At 40.0% G+C, this 19459-nt stretch overlaps 1 protein-coding gene across 9 annotated transcripts in view; it reads right to left on the reverse strand.

Annotated features, from left to right (window-relative positions):
- Window positions 1-5574: 5574 nt before the first annotated feature.
- MCF2L (MCF.2 cell line derived transforming sequence like) overlaps window positions 5575-19459 on the reverse strand; it is a 162921-nt gene continuing 149036 nt past the window's right edge. For 5 of the 9 annotated variants that reach the window (XM_027675055.1, XM_027675059.1, XM_027675060.1 and 2 more), the window contains 13 exons: window positions 18580-18705; window positions 17654-17875; window positions 17011-17103; window positions 16406-16484; window positions 15853-15925; window positions 14473-14588; window positions 13736-13822; window positions 12840-12899; window positions 12416-12490; window positions 8964-9088; window positions 8230-8342; window positions 7996-8099; window positions 5575-7879 (listed from right to left, as the gene is read on the reverse strand). In XM_027675055.1, coding sequence (XP_027530856.1) covers window positions 7785-7879; window positions 7996-8099; window positions 8230-8342; window positions 8964-9088; window positions 12416-12490; window positions 12840-12899; window positions 13736-13822; window positions 14473-14588; window positions 15853-15925; window positions 16406-16484; window positions 17011-17103; window positions 17654-17875; window positions 18580-18705 — 1368 coding nt within the window. In that variant the 3' untranslated portion in view covers window positions 5575-7784. The remainder of the gene's footprint in view (window positions 7880-7995; window positions 8100-8229; window positions 8343-8963; window positions 9089-12415; window positions 12491-12839; window positions 12900-13735; window positions 13823-14472; window positions 14589-15852; window positions 15926-16405; window positions 16485-17010; window positions 17104-17653; window positions 17876-18579; window positions 18706-19459) is intronic. The other 4 variants (XM_027675063.1, XM_027675064.1, XM_027675057.1 and 1 more) reach the window with 3 other exon arrangements.

The following is a 19459-nucleotide window of genomic DNA, read 5'->3' on the forward strand; positions in this document are numbered from 1 at the left end:
ATGAGGATAATATTGATAACACACTGATGTTTTGGCTGTTGCTGAGCAGTGCTTACCCTGTCAGGGACTTTTCAGTTTGCCATGCTCTGCCAGTGAGCAGGTGCACAAGAAGCTGTGAGGGAGCATGGTCAGGACAGGTGATCCAAGCTGGCCAAAGGGATATTCCATACCATAGGATGTCACGTTCAGTAGACAAACTGGGAAGTTGGCTGAAAGGGGACAATCGCTGCCTGGGAATGGGTTGGGCATCGGTCAGTGGATGATGAGCAATTGTATTGTGCATCACTTGTTTCTCATGGGTTTCTCTCTCTCTCTCTCTCTCTCTCTGTGTCTCCTTTTTATACTATTATTATTATTATTATTATATTATTATTATTATTAATATTATTATATTTTATTTTGTTTTAATTATTTAATTGTTCTTATTTCAACCCACAAATTTTACTTTGTCTTTTTGTCCTGATTCTCCTCCTCATCCCGTAGGGAGGTGGGCAGTGAGTGAGCGGTTGCCTGGTACTTAGTTGCAGGCTGGGGTTAAACCACAATAACCCCGTTGGTGCCCAATGTGGGGCCTGGAAAGTTAACAACTGATCCAACCAGAGCATATTAAATTAAATTCATTATAAGCTTTCATTGCATTGGTTTAATAGTCACTGGTCCCAATGTTGATCTATTTGCCATCAGAGTGGCTGTGCTTGTTCTCAGGGTTGTGTTATGCAGTACCTTACTTGCAGCATTTGTTCGCTGTTTTGGTGTTCATCGCCTGTGGGGCCTGGGCTATGGCTGTAATTTTGTTGTACTTCACAGTATTGGCTTATGGTCTGATAGAATTGCTGGTTGTGAAACTAGTCTGGTGTGTTCTCAGCATTGCCATGACCTCTGTATTTCGGGAGCCATCTATTGGGAATTATTACAAATTACACCTTTAGCCTTTTCTCCTTGCAGAACCAGTCTATTGAGGAGACTCCTCTCTCCCTCCCTCTGTGCCTACCTGCCTACCAGTCTTCTATCTTCAGAAGCCCTCCAGACTGATTAAAGCAGCATTTGAAAATTTTAAATGATTTTAGTATCCTTTGAATACCCTTAAAACCAGCCTGGCCCCAAACCCCATGACAAGCACTGCTACTCAAAGGAGGAAGAGAGGGATTCAAATCCCAGCAACAGGCTCTGAAACTGCTAAAATTCTGTTAACAAGCACTGGGGCTACTCACACTCCAGTTCGATTTCACTTGGAGGGGTGTCCAGTGCAGCTGAAACTGACTGACCGGGGGGCGTAAGCACAGGGTTACCATCTGCCATGGACACATCCAGACTGCACTGGAATAGGTTGAAGCTCTGGAACATCTGCAATGTATCGATAATATTGTCATGTGGGATGATACAGCAAAAGAAGTTTTTGAGAAAGGGAAGAAAATAGTTAAAGCCTTCTGAAAGGCAGTTTTGCCATAAAACAAAGTAAAGGTCAAGGGATGTGCACAGGAAATTCAGTTTTAGGGAATACAATGGCAAGATGGGTGTTGCCACATCCAATGGATGTGATCAACCAAATAACAGCAATGTCTCCACCAGCTAGCTAGAAACAAACACAGCTTTCCTAGGTGTTGCAGGTTTCTGGAGAATGCGCATCCCAATTGTCTGATTGTCATCTCTCTCTACCAAATGACCAGGAAGAAGAATGATTTCAAATGGTTTCATCCTGAGCAAGAACAAGCCTTTGAACAAATCCAGGAGGAGATAGTTCATGCAGTAGCCCTCGGTTCAGTGCAAACAGGGCAAAACGTAAAGAATGTGCTTTACACCACAGCCAGGAAGAACAGTCCTATCTGGAGCCTCTGGCAGAAAGCACAGGGGAAACTCAAGGTTGACACCAGAGGATCCAAAGCCCGCTATACTGCCGCTGATAAAGAGACACTGGCAGCTTATGAAGGTGTCAGGGCCACTTTGGCAGTGATTGCTTCTGAAGCACACAGCTCCTCCTGGCACCCCGGTTACACATGCTGGGTTGAATTTCAAAGGGAGGGTCCCCTCTTCACATCATGCAACTGATGTTTGTGCAGCGGTGATGGAATCAGAACTCGCTTCATCATGCAACAATCCAAATACCACATGCCATCTTTCCTGCCCTGAAAGACTGTTATGACAGATGGAGACCAAGGTCATGAACTAAATGAACTCAGTGGACTTTTATAAGTATGGTCTATAGACTAAGAGAATGGTATCTGTGTGTATAACTATCAAAAGATGGGAAAGGTGATGGGGTATTTGATAGTGTGGGACTTGGAATGATGTATGTGGTATAGAATAAAGTGCTGTTCTGGTTTTGGCTGGGGCAGAGTTCATTTTCTTCTTAGTAGCTGCTACAATGCTGAGTTTTTTGAATTCATTATGAGGATAATGTTGATAACACGCTGATGTTTTGGCTGTTGCTAAGTAGTGCTTATCCTAAGTCAGGGACTTTTCAGTGTTTCACACTCTGCCAGTGAGGACCTGCACAAGAAGCTGTGAGGGAGCACGGCCAGGATAGGTGACCCAAACTGGCCAAAGGGACATTCCACACCATAGAACATGATGCCCATGATACAAACTGAGGAGTTTCCTGGAAGGGGCCAATTGCTGATCAGTGATGGGGGGGGCATCCTTCTGCAGGTGCTGACTAATTGCATTGTGCAGCACTTATCCTTTCTTGGCTTTTCTCTCTCTGTTACTATTATTGTTGTTGTTATTATATCATTATCTTTAGTATTACTATATTTTACTTTGTTCCAATTATTGAAGTGTTCTTATCTCAACCCACAAGTCCTACTTTCTGTTCCTGATTCTCCTCCCCAGCCCACAGGGTGGGAGGGAGTGAGTGAGCAGCTGCATGGTGGTTAGCTGCTGGCTAGGGCTAAACCATGACAACCACCCAGAGCAGCAAACATCAGTTTGCTTTTGTTTCCCAGAAGTGTTTCCTTCCCGTAAGTGTTACTTTTCCTTCCTGTGTAGTCCTGCTGTAGTTCATGAAAATTGCCCTGGTGTCCTGCTCCATAAATCTTGCCAGTGCAGGCTTTAGCCTTGGCTTATGTTTTCTGAGCAATTTCAAGAAAAATAATCTGCTATTCAATTAAAAGTGAATATATATTAATGCAAACATGCACCCCTGCTGCTCATGGGTGCTACTAGAATCAGTCTGGCAACAGCTGCTCAAAAAATATTATGATATTTTTAGTGTATGTGTTTGATGTGCCAAAGTTGCTCTATTTAAAAAAATAAATAGTTAAAAAAATTAAACATGAAAAATGTTACAATGTGAAATAAAAAAATCTAAAGCAAAAAACATTAGCCTGGAAGACATGATGAACTGATGTCTTAGAACATGTCCTTCTTAATTTTTGCTTTGTTTCCTACTTACATTTTTAAAAGAAAAACACAATTTTTCTATTTTTAGTTTCATATTTTGGGTCGGAGAGAAGACGTATGGAAGCTATTTGGAACTGGGCAACTTGATCTGATCCAACAAGTCACTGGTCATTTAAGCATGAGTTTTCTAGTCAGCACTCAGAAACAATTAAAAAATACATTAATAAATTCCATTTCGAAGAGGCTGTAAGAGAACATTTGAGTAAGTTGACAAGGCTGTGTCTAGGTAAGAATGCCTTTGGAATGAGCTGCCTCAGAAATTCACAGAAAATTAAATTTAAATCTCCAATAATAATAATAGTTTGCCATTATTCATTCATCAGAATAATTAAAAGCAAGCCAAGCCTGTGATGAAGTCAATAATTTCGTTTCTGTTGTAGTAATCTATAATTATATAAGTATCAAGCTGCTAAACTTTAAAGCAAATTATTTGGGATTTAGACCTCAAAAAGAACTAGTTCTTTCCAGGAGAAAATTACTTGCCTGCTTGATGGAGTTCTGTATGTCCATACAGCAATTATTCTCAAAAAGAGGAAATAGAAATTGGGATAGAATATTTTTGATTTTTTTTTGCGACCAGCTCTGATTACAAATGCTTAACACTGTAGTTTTTAGTTTTGATGTTCTTTCTTTTCTTTTGTTGCTTGAGGGGAATATTTGAAGATACCTAGAGAATAAAGGAAGAAAAAAAAAGATAAAGGCAGCGTGCCACAAAGTTTGTTTGTTTCATGCCACCAATCTCAGTTGGCAATGAGAGATATTAACTCTGCTACAGAGGTTTTCATGACTGTGTCCTGAGACCATCACAGCTGCAACAGCACCACTGGCAAATCTAGTCTAGTAGTCTTTTAAATGCAGCTGGGGACCTTGCTGTCTTGTCAATGGATGTGGAACGAATAAACATTCATCTCCTTTCAAATGAAAGCCTGGAGAAGCTGCTTCAACATCTAAACACCTTATTTTGATAATATGGTCTCTAGACTCAGTTTACACGAGGTCTTAAGGGACAACACAACGCGGCTCTTTTATTCCTACATCCTTAATTGAGGGAATTGAGTTTGGGTAGCTTCCTTGTTCCAGGCAGATCTGGCATTCGCCCATACACATCTAGGGACGCTGTTAATTCTGGGCACTTGTGCAGACACTCCAGACTTCACAGTGCAGTTCATAACATCATCTGACGTATGACTGAGGAGGGTAATTGGAGTCCCTGTCATTTTGAGGTAAGTGATGTGAGCTATGGTCCAACATTGTCAGTTTCGCTCAATGACAACATCTGCGCAGTACAGAGAAAAGGGTTTGTGTTCCAACTAGCAAGCTTCTTCTGTGCCTATGAAAGACTGTGCTCAAACTTTCAGCCAGTGATCTAAGAAATCAATTATTATTAGGTTTTTATACAGAAAACTCTTTATTTTCCACTAAGGTAAATCTGGGCTGGAATTCTTTCATTCTTTTTGTCTAGCAAGTATGATATGGCTCTACTCAGAAAAGTAGGACTATATACTACAGAGGGAGCTGTTATGTTAACAAGAGTAAACAAAAAGCAATCAAACCCTAATAACACCTTAACTGGATTGTGTAATGCGCATGGCCACCCACTCAGCCCAAATCACTCCAGTCAGTGTGAAATTCACCTTCTACCATGGTATGATGGTCCTTAAAGTCATTAATCAGTGGATGTGTGAACATGTTCCTCTTCAGATGCTGCAAAAGTGAACATGGTGTCTTGTTTCTCACCCAGCTGTGGCCAGATATGGACCTCCAACTTGTTCTTTTAAGACCATAGGATCAAGAGGAGCATGCCTACAGGAGAAGGCGAACAAATGGGATACACAGCTTTCTTCAGGAAAACCCAAGGGCCATGTGCCTTCTTTCATTAAAGGGTGTATGGGAAAAAGGGAGTCAATCCAATTACCTGGTAACGGCTTTCAGTTTTTATCCCCAACCTGCTTTAATTCCCCAGTGCCAGGTAAGGGAGACCAGAGCACAAGGGTGAAATGGTGTTTCTCTGAGATGGTCCCAGAATGAACAAGCAGAGGACTGGAACACACAGACCCTGACAAGCAACAGCTAGACAGCCCTGTTTTTTTGTTCCAATTCCTCCAGCCTCTCTCTGTTTTTATATGATAAAGAAGCTTTCAAGACTGTGAGACAAAATAAACCCCAGAGAATGTCTATATAAAGGCATTCAGCAAGAAGTGCTGAAATTTATTCAAATTAATTACAGTAGAGACCTCTGACTTTGAACTTCTAATTCACAACAGCAGTAAAAAAGGAAATGGTGAAATGGGTTGTATTAAAGTGCAATGATGTGGAGAAAACCATTGAAATAACACAAATGAGGCTGCAGGGAGAAATGAAACATCAGTCTCATCCTAGCAATGACAGCAATATATAAGCAAATTATGTTACAGATAATTTACAAAATAATTTACATAGATGAAGATAAGCTGAATCTCATGTTGCCATTTAATTGTTAAATATCAGACTAAATATTCTTGGTCAGCACAGTATTATATGGGATAATTAAAAAAAAGATCAGAGGATTTCTGCATTGAAAAAGTTGGCTGAAGTAAAACTCTGATCAGCCTTTATATTGCAGTATTGCAAGAAACCTAAGTATTTATGAATTGTAAAGTGACGCATTCAGCAGCATGAAGACTATAAATACATCTTTTACATTGATATCTACACACATATACATATCTACACACACACACACATATATACACACAAGCACATACATGCACATATATATGTGCATAAATATATGCGTGTGTATATATATATATACGTTTCAATTTGTACTGACCATGGTCAGCTGCATTTTGATTGTGTCTGGGGTAGGGTTGCTTTCACAACCCAGGTGTAAAATCATTCTTAGGAGCGTTTGTCATTTACCTTTCCTAAGCTGCAGCCTCTAAAACATAAAATTTTGGCATAAAGATATACTTCGGGGCTCAGCCATCAGAGGGTCTGATGATTACCAGTAGTTCTCATTAACATAATCTACTGTGCTTAGCACTTCTGAAAAATTATGCTCTTAGTGCCCACTTTATTTTTAAATAATATGATACATGAACCAGTTAAAAACCTGTTTTCATATAAGCAAAAATATTTGAGAGCTAGACAGAAATGAACACAGTATTCTATACATGCACACAGTTTTGTTTTTAAGGATGATGTGCAAAAAATGTCTGACAACATGAAAACTTACAATATTGGCTTACATCATATCTTGAAAAGCGTTAAGTTTAGCATCACCTTTCCTTAAAAAAAAAAAAGAAATATTTATCTGTAGCATAAATCTGACTATTCTCTAAGATTTTCTCCTGTGCTCCCCTTTTATAGAAAAATTATGTCACTGGGTTTTTTTGCTCTTTCAATGAATCTGGAACAAACACTATGCAGACTGAAAATACACTGGATTTCCAGCCTTCATAGGTTTGACTGAAGGAAGGCTCTTGACCCACAGTGCAGCCACAATAGTTTCCCCTGTCTGTAACTGCATGTTAATTGCGAGAGCTGAAAGTAACCATGCAATTACCATTTATTAAAAAATCATTTAGTGAATAAGATCATTTGTGTATCATTGTGCACCTATGTAAGGAAAAAGATACTATGAAATTGCCAAGGCTATGTAAACACAGTGATCTTGGTAAAGAATTTGGTTGTGAGACCAAAATACCTCAGAAAAGAGCTGTTCCATTGCACACATCATTAAAAGGTTGGAAAGGATAAAATAATAGTTTCTTTTGATGCTGTTGTGGTCAGCGAATTGGTCATATCCGCATCCCAGTCTCTAGGGAGCAGACGAATACCCTGAAGACCCAAGATAAAAGGGTGAACCAAACCTCCTCCGTTGTTGCTGTAGGAGTCCCATTCACTGCATTGACTGAGGTATGTCCCTGGAGAAAAGGGTTTTTGGGGACAAGAAATTGTAAACTTGGATTTATTTTCCTCATACTTATCCTGTAGAGTGATGGCTGTGTTATTAGTTTATAATGAGCATTGAGCACTGAACACATTTTGTTTGCTCACATTCAGATTCTGGCTGTTACGAAATTAAATTTCAGTTCTGCAGAAACCTGATTGTGTATCAAGAAGAAAATGCGTTTCAGGCTAACAGCTCGGCAGCTTCAGACTTCAGAGCATAAACCTCTACAAAACCCTATTTCAAATCATTTAACTTTTATTTACAACTTCACATTCCATGCACTTTTCATTGGGATCTTCTGTGAGAACCTGTAAAAGTCACCACTAAAAATACTCAGAGCTGGCAACACAGAATTGGTGGTTCTCTGATGGAGTCCAATGTCCAAAATGCTGCAGCAAATGACAGTCTCTGAATTCACCTTCCATAGAAGTGGAATGAAAACTTCATATTAGCCCTTAATGTCGGAGAAGCTGGTACTGCTGACATTGCAGCTATCACTGCAACTTGATGATGTGCTCAAAGTGCTGGAGGCAGTGCCTGATTCTAGAATGAAAGAAAAAAAAACCCCACAAGAAAATATTATATAGTGGTTGTTTTTCATTACATTCTTTGATAATAGGAATCTCCAGAGACACAATAATCTCATTTAAAATACCTACCAGAGCTGCTCAAAGACTGAGCTGATTTTGAATTGCCTATGAGCATCAGCACATTGTTTGCTGGGATCCAACCTTCACTACCAGTGCTCAGGTTCTTTACATACCTAAAAAATATATATAAATAAAATTAGGAGTCTGATTGCTTCATTTGATGCCCTTGAAAGTTTTGCCCTAAACATCTGCCTTCCAAACACAGTTCTGCGTATAAAAATTTCCAAACACAGATCTGCGTACCAAAGTCCATCCTCCCCTTCACGAATCAGTTGAACTAGATCTCCACTTTTCACTGTAAATTCTTCAGAAACTCCTTTCTCATAATCAGTCACAACTGTATATTTACCAGGAGTCTAAATGCACACAGAGGAAAAACAGACAAATTATTTCTATTGAGTACTTTAAGGTACGTTGCAGCTTTTGTTATGAAATTATAGTACTTTTCCCTTCTTTCTCATGCACCTACATGCTGAAGAGGGTGTAAATATACATACTGAGGCAGTAAAACTCTGATTAATTACATGCAAATTCAGTACATGAATTCTCACACCCTGAAAAACATTCAGTGAAATGCTTCCATTACAACAATTAATTCATATGTCTACATAAAATAAAATCAAAAGAAAAAAACCCCAACAATACCAAGCTGGTAAACTCATGACATGATGTACATGTGGAAGCCTGTTGACACAGTAGCTGATCATGTCATCATTTGACTGCTGTAGCATGGCATAAGCAGACACAACTCACTAGTCTGTAGGTACGCAAAGGCACGGATGGACCTTCCGAATTTACAAATGCAGGGCCAATTCAGGAGAAGGGGATCTTCTCCACTGCCCTAGGAATTTTGCCCAGCTGAGCATTTCAAGGCAGACACTTTCCTTCCAGCAAGCTTCAAAAGCATTCCTGTACATTGCCACACACAATGCATTGGTATCACTTGCTTAGCTCAATAGCAAAGCATTTCTGGTTACCAGCTTCATCTCGCCTCCTCCTCCTCCTTCTTCCTCCGCATCTGATGAATTCAGTGGTTCTTCAGCACTAGACCAGCCGTCATTTTCTTCAGATGCATCAAGAGAATGGGATGGTTTGGCCCAACCTTGTGGAATAAACAGCTGACTGTTAGCTTAGGAGCAGTGAGCCACCGACTGGGAGGAATATTCTTCCCACTGATAAGCTCTTAAAGCAGTCAACGTGAACAGGAGAAAAACTGTACAGACGAAAGTTATTACAGTCACTGGGTGAAATTCATTGCTGGCAAAAGCTGGCCTGCTTCCATCAGAGTAAATGGAGCTGTAGCAATGCACAGCCGTGAATTTGGCCCTTTGGATTTATATAAAGGGAAACAAATGGAGAGAATGCAAATTCCTGACTAAAAAGCAAATACATATAAATATTTGTATAATAAATATATATTATACAAAGATGAATGGTGGGTAGATACTCTTTTTCTCGGGAGGAGATAGAAGACAGAAAGGTACACTTTTTGGGAAGAGGTTGACACAAAGGGATGTCACCCAAAGCAACCTAAACAGCCTGCTGGAATAAGGGATGAATGGGGAATGCCTCCTTCCAACCGTTAAGCACTTAGAGCTGTCAAGAAATTCAACACAAGCTGCAAGCACTGCGTACTTCACCTGATGAGGCAGCTCATTATTTAAGGGTGTTCAGGCTGACACAAGGATATTTAAGCACACTGAGTTATCTTGGTGTTAAGTCACTGCACCAAACATCACAAGAACAATCTCCCGCCTGTCATTTATCCCTTATTCTCTCAGGGTCAAGCATTTCATTTATTTATAAAGCTGAATCATATCCAGAGTGCACAAAATCCTTTTCCAAATAAAAGTACGGTAAGTTTGTTTTTAGTGGGATGCTTTATATTGATGTCAGTAGCTGCCAATAAATGTGTTGAGCTCATAATGAAAAAAAAAGTCATAATAAAAGAGACAAATATTTGTAAGTAAGATTTTGTTTCAAGTCAAATAGTAACAACAATGAAACTCAATGAAAAGAATGAAAGGAAGAACAAACCTCCCACTTTTACGTAGCTATTAGTTAAGTTGAGAAAGCACCAGCATTTTTGTGCTTCACTGCTTCCAAGGCTGGTCATGCCAGTGCATGAGGAAAAAACTGAACACCAGAGTAAAGCCAAAGAAATCTAAGAATCATAGAATCAAATCACACCCAGAGCACACCAAACAGAGTGGGATTTTTACCTCGCCTGTGCTGCTGGATGACCTGCACAAGATTAGAAGTACTGACCTATTTGGTCCTGTCCAGGGTTAAGAATGAATTTCCATCTGTGAAGAAACTGAGTAATAAATTCCTACTGTATTCCATGAAAATTTCCTTGGAAACTTACATCATCTAGTTGGCTTGTTGGACACAGATGAAACCCTTTCCTTTATTTCCAAGTTAAGAACAAAGCAACAAAAAACCCCCTCGATTTCTCAAAATTGTTCCAAGCTCTCATTAGAAACAGAACCAATGAGTCGCAAAAAAGAAAGGGAAATCACCAAAGTTCTCTGCCTGTAGACTCATACTCACTGGCCTGCTGATCTGGTAAATTTTGTGTAACAGCTCTTGTTCCTCAGCCTTTTCTTTCCTTATATTGTGTTGATGTGCTAAGAGCAGACAGGCCTGATCCTGCCATAGCAACAATACTACTCCTCCTTGCCATACAAGATGGCACTGGGAAGGGAAGTGGTCGCTATGGGCACTGAAATTACGCATGCACATTCAATATGTATGTGTGCATTCTGCATGGTGTGACTAAGTCAGAGCTCTCTATAAAGGCAGGAAAGGTAAGAAAATGATAGGCAGTCTTGAGAAAAGACAAGGTTATGCAGAAATGAGTTTAGATAAGACTGGTGCCAGGAAAACCATTTAATGCTTCTCTTCAGAAACTGTCTCAAGTTTCTTCACAGAGCTATGACTTGCCTACAATGTGATTCTGACACTAAATCATTTTCCTTGAGCTCACTGCATGCAAATCAGAGCAATACAGCAGTGAAAGGAAATGAGTCGGGGCAATGTATTGTGCACTGGGAAGTTGTGACCATCATCTGGTGCAGTTTCACCCCAAAATGCCTGGGTCAGCTCCCTGCTTATCCCTCTTTGAACTGGGGAAGGAGAAGAGATGAAGTGTCAGAAAAAAGATCGGAAGGTGCAAGACAAAGGGGAGTTAGTAGATGTTTTAAACTAATTTAGTTGGTTTAGCAGTTTCATAAAGTGCTAGGCGCTGGGACAGAACAGCAAATCAGACAACCCTGTTCCAAGGACTCAATAATTTTACTGTAAGTTACCAATGATCAAGGACTCTTCCTTGGAAAATTCCAGCATCTATGGAAAGGGCCATAAAACACCCTTTTCCTGCAGAGAGCATTTCTGGGCCCTCAGGATTTCCATGGTACCTGGAGATCTCAGAGTTTTGACTGCTACCTGCAGAAAATCAGCGTTGCAACTTTCATATCCACCCCTGTGGTGTTTCTGCATGTGTCCAGCCTAGGATTACATTGCTTGCTGCTCAGACAAGGTGACTGGTGTTGCATAGTTTCTGTAGCACAGCAGCTGAACCTGCATTTCCACAGGTAAGACAAAGACTTTGGAAATCTGGAGAGGAGGTTGATGGTAGAGGTTGAAACAACTTCACCTTTAGATGAATATTTTCTAAAGGAGATGGTGGTGGAAAGAGACAGGAAGAGGAGGACTGCTCTTCTTGTCCTGTCTAGTGAATTAACCCTAGGGATTTGTACTGAAACCTTCACCAAAAGCCTTACTGGTTAGAAATGGGTCATTTAATTGAAATGCATTTCTGTTCTCTGCTTAGCTGTGAGCTAGGAGAACAGGAGGCAAACTGCTGCAAGGGGTTCAAGTTAAGTCATCTGGGGTTCACAAGGTGGTGAGAATTGCCCACTATCACCCAAAGAAAGATGCAACAGGGAAGTGACTACAGTAAGAAATGCAGATCTAAAATGGAAATTCCACATGACAGTGATCTGGGTACATGAGTTTCAGATTTTTTTTTCTTTTTTTAAAAGTTAAATCCTTTCCACAAGGGGCACAGTGACAGAAGGATGCTAATACATGGAAAACCATGTGTCTCATAGCAACTGGACACCCCTGTAAGTCATTGAACACCTAGCTTCTGGTTATTTCTTCAGCAGCAGACGTCTTTCCCACTGTCTTCCCCTAAAAACTAGTTAGCCATATGCTACTTTATTTGATATCAAGTTAAAACTTCAACTGGTTTTGCTATCAAAAACAATGTATACAGAACCTGAAAGATCCACTTGGAAGAACAATTGATATCAATACTGCTGCACACAACAGCACCCTACAGGTATCCCCAGCACTCTGATGTAACATATTACATGAAGGATGTGTGGATATTTGTGGAGTACAAGATGTGGTATCACTGTACCTCTTAAACCAAAAGGAGTTGGGTCACTCACTACTTCATGCCGTTTAGCTTTTTTGTCAGGACTGGTAGGAGAAGCTGCAGGAGGATGAATAGGCAAAAAAAACAGAAGAGAGATATTGAAGAACTGGAAAAAAGAGAATAGGTGGATTGCATGCTAAATACCTTTGAGTTTACACTGGAAAACAAGTGGATTTCTGTAATCTAATTTTAGTTGTCATTGTTCCATTGCAGAAGAACAAATTAATTATTTACAAGTAGTTATTTGAAAATAAATTGGCAAATTTATTCTACAGTAATAGATGAAAATATATGTTAACTTTTCTAAATGAATGAGACATCAACTGAATACAATTAACTTCAATTTTAGAGAAACATTACCAAATTAAGCAATCATTTTTATAGAAATCTAGTGCTGCAGCAATACCTGGTCCTGTAAGAAGGATCATTGGCAATGTCTGGCTTTTAGCGGAAGGAGATGGAGTTTCTGTCAAGGCAAGCATGGGATATTAGTGCTCACCTCATTAGCATTAGATAGACAACCCTAGAGTCTCTCCAGAAAGAACTCAAAGGTAATCAGGTTTCAAAAGGCATTCTGGAAAGATGTTTTCGGGGAAAAAATATCATGCTCTTGAACAAGTGCCATCATCTTAATGCAATTCATACTGTTCAAAGACAGCTGTTAGAAGCAAGAAGTGACTGTACCAGTGCGATTACTTGGCAGGAGGAAGCAAGAAAGGTCTCAGACTCCTATTGCTTGTTTTAGAAAAAAAGAAGTAAAGACCATTTCTGGAAGAATAGAGAAATTTGTATTTATTTTTCTATCCAGGAAAACAACATTGTCAGTCACATTCTGCTGTAGTTATGCTTTGGGAGTTTTGTTAGAAGGGATGCCAATACAGAAATACCCTATAAAGCCTTGATTCCTTTTTGCCAAGTACAAGTGCATTTGGGGCAGATCCACTGAAGCTAGAGGCAGGCCAGGTGTCTGATCAGATGACAACTTCCTTCCTCTAGTTTTTCTACAGGAATGAGGCACTCCTTCTTTGGCCTTGACAGTGAGATTGGAGACATTGGAAACTGCACTCCTTCCCTTGCATCTCCAACAGTTTCACTTTTCCCAGCTGCATCTCCCCCTCCTACTCTGCAGCTGCTTTCTCTTGAAATCTCCCCATCAGCGGCCACTGACTCAGGAACCTAGCTTGACCTTAGAAGAACAAGCTAGTGTGTACACTGAAAACCTATCACGCTACACACACATACAAGGTGATACTTCAATTACAGCCTTACACAGAAGACAGTCTAGCTTTTTTTTAAAATTACCTTTCTGACTTTTCAGGTTAGTAAAGCCCTGCAGTGTAAAGCGCTTTTTTGACAGTACAGAGCATTCTGAGGTAGAGCTACTGTCGTCTACAAAGGAAGAAAGAGACACAGAAAGAAAAGATAGAAGGCCATGAAAAGATCAAGGCAAAAAGTCTTTTGCAGCCCTGCCAGGGAACTTGCATGTTAGGATGAGAAAAGGACAAGTGAAAGTCCAGGTACAACATGTGCGGCCAGTTGTTCTTGCTGTGCAGGACCTTGTACTGCCACTGGTTCAGTAAATAATTTCCAGATTGGAACAAAATTAAAGAGAAAAAACAAAACAAACCTCTTTAGAACAGGTAATGCCAATAAACTTATACAGAGGAAGAGAACCCTGAGAAGATGGGCAGGTCTAAGGGAAGACCTACTGCAGACTTCGGCCTCATAACAAGTAGTTCCCATCTGCTTTTTGGCGACCATTCATTCAAGATGGCTTTGGGCCTGCCCACACCACGCACTGGAGTGCAGAAATCAAGTCCAAGCTAAGGGCAGACAGGACCAACATGCTCATGCAGCGTGGGCAGCACTTTGTTGGTGGGCTGCCTTAGGGTTGAAAGCAGCAAAGCCCTGCTTATTCAGGAGTCATGCTGCCTTCCCTGCACTACCGTGGCTACTCTGCTGGTGGATCTGCCTGTGCAACTGCAGTGCAAGGCATGCTTTTCGCAATTAAAGACAACTACACATACGTGTAAACTCACCTTTGCCTTTCTCAGGGTACTTTGGTGCTACTGTAGTGACATAACCTTCTAGACTTGTGAGATCAGCTTTTTTCTCCTCCATTTTTTTGGTATTTCTGATGTGGTTTCGTGAAGGACTGTTTATTGGAAGAAAATTAAGACAATCAATACATTTCTAGCAAATTTGGGTCTGAACAGCGGTGAGGACCTTCAGTCACAGTTTGTCTTTTACATATAGATATATAGGCTGAAAAACATTTATTTACTACTTCCCAAATCATAGCTTCCAGGACTGAGAAAGTAATTGGTGATTGCGCATTTAAAGACCATGAGCACATACAAATGAGAAACACCTCTCCTAACTGGCTGCAATTGCATGAACTATGGCAGTGGGAGCTACTGAAAAGATGGCTCAGGTCAGCTTCCACTCATTTGCAGCCTACAGGTTCCTCCTGAACATATTAGGAAAAAAAGAAGAAAGATAAAGGAGTTGACTCCTGGAAGCACTTAACACAGGAACAGATGAGGGATGAACAAAGTCCTTGGGGTGGATCTTGCAGCTGGATTCCCATCACACCTCCATTTGGGAATGAAATAGAGAAGGACACTCCACAAATACTATGTATCTGGGAAATTCTTCCTAAGCAATAAGTAGATGCATAAAAGACACAGTGTAAAGAGCTACCAATACATATTTGAGCATGCACCATGTGGAAACTGAAGACAGGAGCACGAGGGCTTATGGGTAGATAGATATACACATATGAAAAAACAGAGTAGCAGTGAAGAGGTGTCAGACAAGGACAAAGCAGCAGGTAAGGGACAGAAGAATATACAGGTTGGGATGGTGAAGGATGCAAAACAAGAAAAACTTGACTAAGGAGCTGGGACACTGGAAGAATTTACATATCACTTATGTAAAAAAAAAAAGGAAAATTGGAAAAAAAGAACAAGGGACAGAGAAAAGATAATGCCCTGAAAAGACAAAAAGGAAGGTTACATTGGACATTGGAAAAGGAAGAAAAGTTTAATCCACATGAAAGAAAAGAACAATGAAGGAGGAAAAAGGTTGCTCCATAAAACTCTTATTTGGACTGTAACATATATAATTAGCTGTTCAACAAGCAGACCCATAATATCACCAGGATTTTGGCTGGCACAGAAAATGACTTTTCTGTGTTATTCTCTATCAACTGGCAAAGCCCAAGCCATTGCTGCTCAGTTTAGCAGTTCTGGATATGTATAAAATCAAAGCTCTATAGCTTTATAGTAGGAAGAGAACTAAAAAGCCTTAAAACACAAGGACCAGTATTAAGGGATAGGATTAATGAAGTAATGCAAACCAGATGTATTAGTATATTTATAAGACAGCCAGGCTGATTTGACAACATATATACTTACCTTGCACAAGATGATGCTGGTAGAGGTAGAGGTAAGCTCTGTGTTTGCTCTAGTGTCCTGTGCTGACTAGCTTCTGTAATGGAGGAAAGAAAAAGAACTATTAAAATAGATTTGTGTCCTACATAGGGAAGATATACCGGGCAGGATTTGAAGTTCAAAGAGAAAATAGATTAAATATATATGTATGTATGGCCAGTCTTCGCGAACGAAGATTTTGGGAAAGGTCTTTTACCTTTCCAGCCTGCGCAATGGATTTTTTAGGTGAGACACAGCATGCGCTGAACTGAGTCCACCCTTTAATCCCAAGGTTCATCTGCCGGGGCCAAGCAGGCTTGGACAATGACAGTGAGGTCCTCAGGACGTAGGTTTGTTTAGAGTGACCTTCTCATAGATGGATGGCCTCACAGGGCTAACGAGCTCCATCTGCCCGGGGGACCGGGAATCGAACCTGGGTCGCTGCGGTGAGTGTGCCGCATCCTAACCACTAGGCCACCAGGGGTCCCAAATATATATGTATCTCCAAAATATTTTATGTATCTCCAAAATATTTTACCTCTGCATGCCTGCAGTTGACTCGTCAGCACTTTTCTTATTTCATTTACCCAAGTAGCTTTAACTTCAGCGGTTGGTGCCTACCCAAAAATAAATACAATCAGCCATCAAGCATAGAATACTTATTACACAAATAGCTGGATGCCAAAGCACAGCCTCAGAGGAATTTTTCCAGAGGGGCAGACAAAACTCCATCTCCAATACTTCTGTGAACAGAAACTAGTTGTAGCAACTGGAACATGCTGAGGCAGAGGTTATGCATGTGTGACAGTCAAATCCCATCTCCCCCAAGCCATCCACTTGGCTTGGCAGTTGGCAGAGTTGGGCAACAACTGGCCCGAGTCAGTGGCAGCTACAGTAATGGTGTATACAATATCCTCTGTGGTTATTGTAGAATGTGATTTGTTTTTCCCCCAGGAGACTCTTCAATTAAAATATATTAAGAAACTACCTTATGAATTAATCTGGTGGTGGTTTGGGTTTTTTTTTCCTACATTTCCTCATCGCACTCTATCAGTGATATAACAGAGGATTAGGGTTAGACTTCTGCTTCCCTTTTTTCTCTCTCTCTCTTCCCCCCCCCCCCCAGAGTGGCATATTATTTACCTGTATAATGTAAACTTCTTCCCTTGCATTATACCAAATTTCAAATTTTTTTGCATCACCTTTGACATTTTCTGTTATTCCAACTGCAGCCATCTGGAAGCAAATAGAACAGAAGCTCACTTAGCACATTGTAATTGCAGTAAGAACAGAAGCAAGTGGATACTAGCATTCTGTGGTACCCTATTTCTGAAAAGGAAAACCACATTTGGCTTCTTGCTCAAAGAAATGAATAATATATCATCTGCATGTTGTACACAAGAGATTCAGTGCTTTAGTGCTGGCTACCTTGGAGGAAAGAAAGGTTTAGGTACATTACTTTGAGACTGACTCGTCAGATATCTCTTAAAACCCAGACCATGGACTCTTACATCTATTTTATACTACCCTGCTCTACATTTTCTGTGTGATTAATGCAACTGCTGTTCAGCTGTCCTATTACCATTTGGATTTTCTCAAAAAATGCCATTTAAGAAACAGCAACACAAAATAACACAGACCTGCAGTACCAGTCAGGTTTGCCTGAAAGAGTGAAGTTCTCAGTGCAATGCTGCAACACAGCTTTGCAGAGAAAAAGCTAGAATGTTGTACTACTGCAGGCTAAGCCCCCAGTACCTCGACCTTGCTGGACTGTTTGGCGTCTTACATTTAAGGAGTGTTTGTAGCTGTAAGAAGGTGCTTTCTCATATCCCTCTCCATTTTCTTCTCGCTTTTTACAGAACAGCACTGCTTTCTCGTGGAGGAAGAGGTGTCGCTGCATTGGCTTGAAACGTGCCAAATCTTTCACCTTTGCATGACCCTTTTTATGATCAGTCCAGACATTGAAAGATCCCTGCATTAAAAGCTTGCCCAGCTCATTCAGGTTTCCCTGGAACAAAAGAACTGATATTTATAACTACAAAGACATAACATTGAACCAAAACACACATTCTGAACAGGTCTTTACAAGTCTGTCATTCCAAGTAATCTCTCACATCAGTGTTTATGTTGGATTTGGAAATGTAATAAAGTCAGTGTTGGATTTTTACAAGTAATTTTCACTGGCCAATGCTGTTCAGGCAGAATTTTACAGTCAAGAGTACCGGTAGCAGAGATACAGAGAACTACACAGAGAGAGGAGGAAGCACAACACACATATTTGGTTGTTCGGTTTCTTTGCCCAAACTCTGCTCCAAAGATGCTTATATGGTCTTTTGGCTTTTGTTATCTTTTGTAATTGGAAGTTTTGGGTGTATTTTTACACATAGATATAAAAACTTAGTAGCGACTCCCATTTGGCAGTAGCCTAAACCAGACTCTTCATGACAGTTTTCAGTTTCTAACTCAGTGTCAAGTAAATCAAAGAAAAAAACTTGGATAGACACAGCAAAACATTATTCATAGCAAGAAAACTTCAGAAGAGTATAGAGAGATCCATTTTCCATTATTCTCATTACACAATTCAGTTTACAGGCACCTTTTGTAAAATATTCTTCTCATTATTTATTAGTACACAGTATAGAGTATGCTTTACATACATCTAAGAAAGAAATGAAAAGAAATTTAAAAGTAAGTAAAAATACTGCTACTCACATCGTAACCTGTAATGGCTATCTGGTGCATAGAATCATTAACTGCTTTAAGAATGCCCAGTATAGAAGTTAGTGCTTCCTGAAGATCTTCAGCACCTTCACAGTTCTTACTATACTTCAGCATTTCCTGAGCGGAAGGGAAAGCCAACACACTTAGCTTTGGAAATAGCAACAACTAGGAATGTTCAAATTTTAACACTCAATTTGGGAACTCCTCTCTTTACACAAGCTTAAATGTAATTAATTCTTTAGAAGCTGTTAACAGCTCAGTTTTAACTTGAGAGTAAATGTGGCCTGAGGCAAATTTTTTAAGCTACTGTTAAATACAACCACTGAAATATGTGTCTGTGTGAGAAATAGTTCTTACTTCAAACATGGCAAAACATTATACATTAATTTGAATAAATTTATGTTATTATATTGCTCTCATTTTGCTCAGTATAGCATGTTAATGTGAGTGACAACAGCATCCTTCATAAGTGCTGTCTGTCAAGTGCGTTTCCTAGAACCCAGCAAGGCAAGTTCTTCCCAAATAGTGGGGTGACTATGACTAAATAGTAATAAGTACTTGAGATATTCTTTTCTTTGTTGCAAAGGTTTCTTGGTCCTTCTGTTTCCCCTCATCAACTTTTCATTCTTCTCTTCAGCAGAAATCTATGGGCAAAAGTAGTTACACAAGGTGTCTCTGTGTAACATTTGCTTACTAGCAGTTTTTTGACTAAAAGAAAAAATAACCGTGTTGAAAGCTGATGGACTGGGATTTATCTGTTTCCATTTATATATCCACTCACTAACTTTTAGGTTTCTCTCCAGCAGGCTGAGAGAAGCAGCATTTAAAAATACAAATGCACAAAACATACTTAGCATTATAGTTCAGTAAC

This window comes from Neopelma chrysocephalum, unplaced genomic scaffold (genome assembly GCF_003984885.1).
Source record: "Neopelma chrysocephalum unplaced genomic scaffold, ASM398488v2 Primary Assembly neopelma1_25, whole genome shotgun sequence".
NCBI lineage: Eukaryota > Metazoa > Chordata > Aves > Passeriformes > Pipridae > Neopelma > Neopelma chrysocephalum.